Source organism: Drosophila mojavensis, unplaced genomic scaffold (assembly GCF_018153725.1).
Source record: "Drosophila mojavensis isolate 15081-1352.22 unplaced genomic scaffold, ASM1815372v1 contig_80, whole genome shotgun sequence".
Taxonomy (NCBI): Eukaryota; Metazoa; Arthropoda; class Insecta; order Diptera; family Drosophilidae; genus Drosophila; species Drosophila mojavensis.
In genome coordinates this window covers 6,063,330-6,072,209 of record NW_025318906.1, presented here as the reverse complement: position 1 = coordinate 6,072,209, position 8,880 = coordinate 6,063,330, and the positions used below count along the sequence as shown (strand labels likewise).

At 43.7% G+C, this 8,880-nt stretch overlaps 1 protein-coding gene across 1 annotated transcript; it reads right to left on the bottom strand.

Moving 5' to 3' along the window:
* Nucleotides 1-4,475: 4,475 nt before the first annotated feature.
* Nucleotides 4,476-8,665, bottom strand: LOC6578898 (extracellular serine/threonine protein kinase four-jointed). Its single transcript, XM_002004761.4, has one exon. The coding sequence runs from the start codon at nucleotides 7,015-7,017 to the stop codon at nucleotides 5,101-5,103; it is 1,917 nt and encodes a 638-aa protein (XP_002004797.1). The 5' UTR covers nucleotides 7,018-8,665; the 3' UTR covers nucleotides 4,476-5,100.
* Nucleotides 8,666-8,880: the final 215 nt, after the last annotated feature.

Below are 8,880 nucleotides of genomic sequence, written 5' to 3'. Positions count from 1 at the left end.
CACGATAGATATAAAATTCTTAACTTTACCACTTATTGCTGACAAATTAGATGATACCTTATAAAGCAACTCAGTAAATCAATCAAAGCTTTGGTCATTCTCAACTCTTACAGGCCATCCCTGTTAAATACCGCCAGTTGCCAAAGTATTCCTATGATACCCCATTTCAGCTCACTGTCAAGCCACAGGGTATTTACACAAACATATTTATTTACGCATATTAGAAACCATACGCAAACCAGACAAAGTTCTGCACTTCGTCAATGTCAATATGGACAGGGACAGAGCCATTGACCAGTTTGTTAAATTAATCAGTAAATCGTTAAATGAATTGACTTACGAATAAAAATAAAAAAAATAAAAAAGTTTAAATTATTGCCAGCAGCCTAGTATGAACAGTCGAGTCGCCTCAAAGTTTATACAAAATTTGCCTCTTTTCCCAGCATGCTTATCAAATCACATGCGAGCAAGTTCGTTGCCTAAGTCTTCTGTTTGTTGCTTTTGTTATTCTACGTTTTTTTTTTGTACTTCTTCAGTATCTGTAGCGTATCAGTATTTTATCTCTCTTTCTTCTTTTCCGAGCATATGTTAACAAGAAACACAGTCACCAAGCCAAGCGAGAGTCGATGCTCGGCCAGACTCCCAAGAAAAGCAGTTAAGCATCTCAAAAGATGTTCTTCTATGTCTATTTTCTGTTTCTGTTTTTTTTTTTCGGGTCTATTTTTTTTCAGGTGTAAAAAGAAAGAAGGTTTTTCATAAATTCAAATCCAAATGCCGATCGTAAATTTCTTTAGAGCCTGCTGCACATTTGCTGCTCTTCCACGTAATTTCGTTAGCGCCCAAAGGGACGCGCGCACTTAAAAAGAAAAGAAAAACCAAATTTGGGGAACAGAAAATAGGTGTGTTTGTGTTTATGTGTGTGTGAGTCTGTGTGTTATGGTCTCTTTCTTCGTGTTGGTCGCACTTACCCTTTCTTTTGTAAATATTAGTTGTGTTCTGTTCGCATTGTTATTGCTAAAGTTTAGTGGCCTATTGTCAGGATTACGATATGATATGATATGAGAGTCAGAGCCCCGGCATTTTCTTTCGGCCTGGGAAATGTTTTATTTTGATTGGAATTCTCATTTTGAATTCAGTTTTGAAGTGCGGCTAGCTGGCCATACAAAGAGATCAACTATATATGCATACACATATACATATATATTTATAGTTCTCTGATCCCTAGTCTGTGTGTACGCTGCATTGTGGATTTTTGTTTTCTGCATTGATTTTCTTAGCTGCAGGTGCGGAAGCAATTTGTTTAGAATTTTGCTGTAAACGCAACAAGCAAAGCAGCTACAAAAACAACAATAAAAGCAGCGAAACAGCAACAACAACAACAACAAGTGCCACAAGAGCCAGGTCCCGACCAACATGGACATTAAATAAAAGCGAAAAGAGTAAACATACAACACGAGAAAATATTGCATGCTCAGTTTGCCAAGAGGCAAATGCTGCACGAGTGTTGGTGTGTATCTGTGTGTATGCAAATTATTGTGCACACAGAGACGACGCAACAACAACAGGAACAACAACAACAGCAGCAGCACAGCTAGCCAAACACTCGAGTCGCGTTGTCAGCCAAAGGAATCGTTTCAACTGCCTTGCAACTTCATTGGCCTAACTTTAAAGACTCGCCAAATCAATGTAAACTAACCGAAAATAACTCACGGCACTGAATCGTCGAGGGCAGTTCAAGAGAAATATGAGAAAAAGGAAATATATATTTATTTATATAGTTAATATAATGTTGAATACGACGTGCTATATGGGTATTACAAGGCGAGAGCTGGCTGGAGACAACTTCTTTGAACTCTGGGAATGTTTGTAAATGGTAATAAATGTAGCTTCATCTGAAAAAATAAATATAAAATAAGATAATAATGCATATCAATTGAATATGAACCTTTATATAATAACAAATTGCTTAAATGAAATGACAATAAAGATTTAATCTTTACTCATTACAAATATATATATTTTTTATTATTCAGACAAAATCAGTTTATACATAATTTATTTCAGATATTTTTAATTGTAATTCAACTCTTCACAACGGAAGTAGTATAGCTACTGTTTGAAGCAGAGTTGATCGCATATTAAAGCAAACATTATTTTTTACCCAAGTTCTTCAATTCTACACTACTCACCTTTTTTATGACAATTTCACACACCTGAATGTCAAGAAAGTGTTTAAAATGCGTTTGTGAATGAGCACACTAAGTTTTATATTTCTAGTCATTCAAAACTCTTCCAATAAATATCTATATACATCTCGACTATTTCAACTTTAACATTCCCATCACACACCTGAGTTTTAATATCAATTTCTCCTTAGATTTTGATATCTTAGTTCTGTCAATTGATATTATTCATTGAGCTCCCCTTGATACGTATACTAACTGTAGGCGCATTATGTTTTATTGTTGCCTGACCCGTATGGCACATGTCCATAAACTTTTATTAATAACCCCATAAAAAATGATCATAAAAATTGTATACTCTTGTTCTTGCTGCTGCTGCTGCTGCTAATGTTGTTGCTGGTGTTGTATTTGTTGTTTGTTACGGTAAGTTTTACAGCATACATGCAAAGTGTTTGCAGTTTGACTTCATAAACGTGTGATTGTCTGTGTGTGTGTGCGTGCGTGTGTGTGTGAGCTTAGACAATGGCACAGCTGGTGGGCTGCAGGTCGTCTGCCCTCTTGACACCCACCTCAACAATTTCTCCACATTTCTTGTTTCTATATTTTATGTTTGAACTGCAAAGAGCTCTATTATATTGTTTAATGGTCTACCTCGCTTAGATGAAGGAAATCTCTTTGATTTTAGCTACAGAAGATTTCTGTATTCTGATTTTGTGTATCCGAAATGTAAAACGATATGCTTAAAGAGTTTGTAGCAAGTTCTGAACGTGTTAAAGTCACAAGTTCCCTAACACGTCCTAAAGGTTATTTGATATATTTATTAAACTAGCATAACGATTTTTATTAAGCTCCAACAGACACACACACACACACGCACACACCCATACACACATACGCGCGCTTAGCAGGAGTATTGTGAGCGAGAAACGGGTTATCTAAACATTTGGTGCTCTTTATATTTTGGAGCCTTTCGAATATCTTATGGGATTTGTGACGCGCAACTAAGTGGAATGTAATCAAAGTGCTTCAGCTATTTCCATAGAGCAATACTGCCGACCATATACAAATAAATAAATATATATATATATAAAATTCAGTCTCGTTCCAGTTGCAGACGCCTGCCTGCCTGGCTGCCTGGCTGCTTGCCTTATTTCATTTCATTTTATTTACGTGAACTACTCTGGTGTCCAATAAAATATACGCAACGAAATCAGATGCAAAACTCCAGGCAACGAGACGAGTTGCTGGAAAAGCCAGCCCAAAAGCCTGAGATACGCATGCCAAGGCTGCGCCAGAGTGGGAGAGCTATAGACAGAGAGAATGAGAGACAGCAAGAGAGAGAGAGAGAGAGAGGGCGAGAGTGAGCGCGCAAAAGATTCTCATTCTCAGCATCTTGTCGTTGAGACACGCGGACGCACTTAATGAGCAGCGATCTTAAATCTTAAAGCAGACGCCGAGACAGCCGCCAGAGATGGCCTGGACCTGAGGCCCGGCACCAGGGTCTGCTGGCTGCTATCTGTGCAGAGGCAGGGCTCACACACATGTGTGTCTCAGTCTGTGTGTGTGTGTGTTTGTGTGCGACGAAAGTATCTTGAACTGCGCTTTGCCTCATTCCGGCTCAGCTTCATCTTTCTTCTGGCTTCGTCGCTGCACTTGAATTTCAAACTCACACAGAGACAGAGATAGCAAGAGCAACAGAGAGAGGTAGAGAGGGAGAGAGAGCGAGAGAGGGGGACACTTCAAATGCTTATGAAGATATTATGAAAAGCAAGCCGAGGCCGAACTGAAGCTGGAGTTGGAGGCAGTGTCTGCGGCCTGCGTGACAACCATGCCACTCGAGTGCCTGTAAGCAAAGAGAAAGAGAGACAGGGAGAGAGAGAGAGCGAGAGAGAGAGAAAGACCGGGAGAGAGAGAGACGTGGAGAGGCTGCAGCATTTTGTGGCAAGTTACTCTGCGCTCCGCTGGCAAGTTGACAAATGCAGCGCACAGACGAGACAGCCATGGGAGTAGTTAACCGTGGAGCACTAGAAGCAATCGCAGCTGCTGCCGCTGCCGCTGCCGTTGCTCATCTCTTGGCATCTGCTTCACCTGCAAAAAAGATCAATGACAATTTATTGTCATGACTATGTAAGTTCTCGCTGGCGCAGGCGTGCTCATATACGTATATGCAACGTGCAACAAATATCAGCAGCATGCATCTCCATCTCCATCTCCAACTCCAACTCCATCTGCATCTGCATCTGCATCTGTAACCTCAACAAAGCAAGGCAATTCAATTCGATTTGATTTCTTCTGTGTTTGTGTGTTTTTATTTGTTTCGCTTACGGAAAATGGCAAATAAATTATACAAAAAATGATCTCTACCTATAGATTACAATTAGTTTTCACTAATGCTTAAACAAAATATCACAAAAAACGTATCTTAAGACTATAACTAAACCGTAGAGAGCAGTTGATAAGGATAATAAAAACGGGGAATGCTTAAAGACAAGATATTTTCTCTCATGATGCTTAATACTCGCTTTAGATGTTTGATCGGCTATTGATCTGATGTCCTGCTAATACTCGTACTTGGCCACGCCCCTCACTCTAATTAATTATAACTGTGAATGAATGGAACTGTTAAGCTCGATCGTTCCATCATTCTCTCATTCAGGCATTCTCTTGACTAAATCGTGCGGGCCAGTTGTGAACATTTGGCATTTGATTAACTTAACGCAAAACTAAGATTAATCATCTATGTTTAACAAGTCGAACATTTTTTATGCTCTCATCTCTTTTTGTGTTTCATTCATTTAACGATATTTACAGCTTATCAGTCAGAGATGCATATACACACACATGTATATATATATAGTATATCTCTATATATCTTTTTTATGTGTATATGCAGTGCAGTTGTTATCGTTTCGTTTCATTAGCTGCTCTTGTTGCTGTCGCCGCACTTGTGAACCTGGGCCAGCACGCGATCGATGCGCTCTGCCAGAATCTTGATTGATTTATCCGGCAAAGAGGGCAGCACATCACGCACATTCGGGCTGGTCGTCCGCTCGAACAGTTCGCGCAGTTGGCGACCCGCGCCCTCGGCACGCAACCGGCGCAGCGCCTCGATGGTGGGACGACGAAAGATGCACAGATTGTCCAATAGCAGACTGTGATAGGCCTCATACTTTTTGAGCAAACGATAGCCATGCAGCAGGCCCGATTCGTTGTCCAAGAATACGAGCAGCTGCGTCTCGCTCTGTCGCGCCAGATTGTGAGCTGGCGCAGCCATAATGTCGGCATTCCATTGAAAGTTGTACAAGTTATTAACGACACGATCGAGGTTCGCGATCAGGTAATCGAAGACGATTAAATCGGACCATTGTGCCAATTCAATTAGTCGCTGCAGCAGCGCCGACGACGGCGACGACGACGTTGCTGACGATGGCGACGGCGATGCAGTCGAGGATGCTGTTGCGGATGACTCCCCAAGCATGCTTGATTGATGATCAACCGTTTGGCCGCTGGCAGCAGCCACCTCCAGCCGTTTGAGTAATCCCCGCGACATGTCCGCACCAGCATCCCGCTGCATTTGCATCTGCTGCTGTGTTATATTCCAGACATCGTACTTGTTCAGATGCCGTTCCAGTGGCTGGAACGGTTGCGGTATACCAGCCGGCTCCAGGTCGGGCAGCCAACGCGTCAATACCACGGGCCGATGCTCCTTCCACTGCGCCTGCGTTATGTCGCCCAATGCCGTCGACCAGCTCGCTGTCGTCGTGTCAATGACTGTCGCTGCACTTGGCGCCAGATTCGTGATGTTCAGCAATTGTCCCAAATAGTAGCTGAAGATTTCGCCCTGTATCTGATCCGTGTTCTGGCGATAGCGGGCACAGGCGCGTGTGCCATCGGCAAAGACCACCAGACGGTTCTGCATGCGTCCGCAGCCGTGCTCCAGCCGCACCACCTGCCCCTCCTTGGTCACGTAACGCTCCCAGCTGTGCTGATCCTCGGCGGCAAAGCCCTGCGGCAACGCCTGCTCCACCAGCTCACCCCAATAGATGTCCGCATCGATGATGCCCGCCGTTTGCAGCTCGTTCTCGTGCGACTGCCGCAGCGCCTGCTGCTGTGGCTTGGCCAGCGTTCGACTGTGATCCGGCTGCACAGTTTTGGTCAGACGTCGCTCTGGTCCCTTGCGATAGCGACCGTTCGCTGTGCGCTGCACGTGGAACTCCTTGATGCTGCCATCGTTTGTGTCCAGTTTCTTGACTATCATCGAATCGGGCGCATTCTTATCCTGCTCCAGGTGGAAGGCATTGCGGAAGACCTGCTCGGCGCTGAGCTCCAGCTGCTCGGCCTCTTCTTTGACAAAGGAGACGCTGTAGGGCAACGGCGGTCGATCGTAGCTGCTGCTCAGCTGCGGCTGTTCGCTGGGCGGCAGCAGTGCAGCGGGCGCCAACTGAACGCCACCAGTGCTGCTGCTGCTGCTGCTGCTGCCGGTGCTGGCAAAGTAGTCGGGCAGTCCGAGCATGGGCACAATGACGCCCAATGCCATGCCAAAGACAAAGGCGGCCAATATGCTGAGCAGGCAGGCGCGACGCTGGAACGCCCGACGACGGCGCAGCGTCAACAAAGTCATGTGTGTGGCTTCGATGGGGCTGCTGGAGCAGCTCTTCGCTGAGAGGGCTGGCGGCGTGGGCGTGATAACGCTGCAGGTTAGCTGTAGCGGCGCCGAGCCGCTCAACCTTTCGTTAAGTGTATGTCCAATAGGCTGTTGTTGTTGTATTTGCTGTTGTTGTTGTTGTTGTTGTAGCTGCTGTTGTCCGGCTTCCAGGCGCTTGATGTCGTACATTTTGCTCTCTCTCTCTCTCTCACTCACTCTGTCTCTGGCTCAAGCTGAGTGCCAGTTCAAGCTGCGCATAAAGAAGCCGGTGCTGGTCGTAGTTCTTCTTCCTCTTCTTCTCCTTCTGCTTCTGCTTGTTGTTGTTGTTGTTTTTGAGGGCGTGCAACGCACGCTTGGCGGAGTCAGCTCAAATGCAGGCACAGAAAAGTCGTGAAATTAATTTCTGGCTTTGTTTAATAAATATTGCCCGGCCTAAGCTAGTCCTGTTGCCCAGTCCAGCTATGTTCTATCGCTCCGTTTGTCTCGACCGGTTCGCTTAATACGTTTTGGCGATTTTTCTGCGATTTCCACAATTGAAATCGAAACAGCAAATGCAACAACAACAACACAAAAAGTAGTTGTGGAAAAAGCACAGAATGAACGTAGGAAAAACGTGCCCAACGCCGCTTTTATTTATTTTATGCTGCTTCAATTCTGTTGGCGTTTTTTTTTTTATATATATTTTTTTATTATTACTTTTTTTTCGTATTTTTTTGGGTCGGTTTATCGATCTATTTTCTGCACGATCACTTGTTGTAATTTTTTATTATACATTTTGCAGTGCAGTCGCTGTTAGTTGTTGTTGTTGTTGTATCTGTGGACTGTTGTTGCACATGTATGCACATAGCGAATATGCCTTTCGGGTAATATTTTAGCAATTTCCTCGCTCTTTTTGGAGTTTATCGCTGGCTCCACGCGATGCGCTCCTGCTGCTGTTGTTGTTGTTGTTGTTGTTATTGTTGTTGTTTTAGGTTGACTAAGGGCCCAAATGCTGTTGGCTGGTCAGCTAGTTTAACAGTTTTTTTGTTTTTGCCTTTGTTTGTTTTATTATATATATATATATTTATTTTTTTCTTTCAATTTTTGCGCAATTGGTGATTTTGGCGCGGCGATAAAAGCAATTTCGTGGCTTTGAGCTATTTACCACACACACACACACGAACGCGCGCGCGTAACACACATACAATCACACACACACAGCAAAGTGGACTTGTCTACAGTCGTTTTGGCATTCCCAGCCTGATGCACTGCGCTTGATAATTGCCAACAGCAGCGCGACAAGTCCAAGTCCAGGTCCAAGTCCCAGTCGCTGGGCAACACCAAGTCCTGCCAAGGCTCGGCGACTAGGCACGGTCAAGGCTTTTCGTTGCTGTTGTTGTTATTGTTGTTCGTCGTTTGCTTTAAGGTTTATCAATTTAATTTCTTGTCTCGCACCTTTGCTTGATTTTATTTTTTATTTTTTTTATATTTTTTGCCTTCTTATTTTTTTTAAAGGGTTTTTGTTCGCTTGACTGTCCGCAACATTCACGTTGTATGCCGCACACCGAACGATCTCTGGAATTTTTATGCTTTTTTATTATTTTTTTCTCTCTCTTATTTCTGCTTTGCCGTATTCACATTTGCGTTGCTGTCTTTCCTCTATGTATACATATATATAGCTAAAACACCTATATGGATATTGTATATATTTATATAGCTTGTGATTTCTGAACTGATTCACAACACTTTTGGTTTAAATAGTTCTTGATATATATTTTCTTCTTCATATATATCGAATAGTTGCGTTCTGTGCGCGCATGCGTACCGCTTCGGTCGAGTTTGGATGGCAGACTGTCGATTGGAGAGCTGTCGCTGGGCTTAGTTAAAGACCGGACCAGCAGCTCAAACCCGGCTTCGAGCGACTCACTCTCTCACGCACACACACACGCACACACACAGTCTCTCTCTCTCGCGCTCTTTCGCTCGAGTTTTCTCCCGTGCAGGCTCTGCCTTGAGTGAAACTCATGTGCTCTCTTCGACAAAGTAACTCAGCCACAGCTCTTCCAACTATTT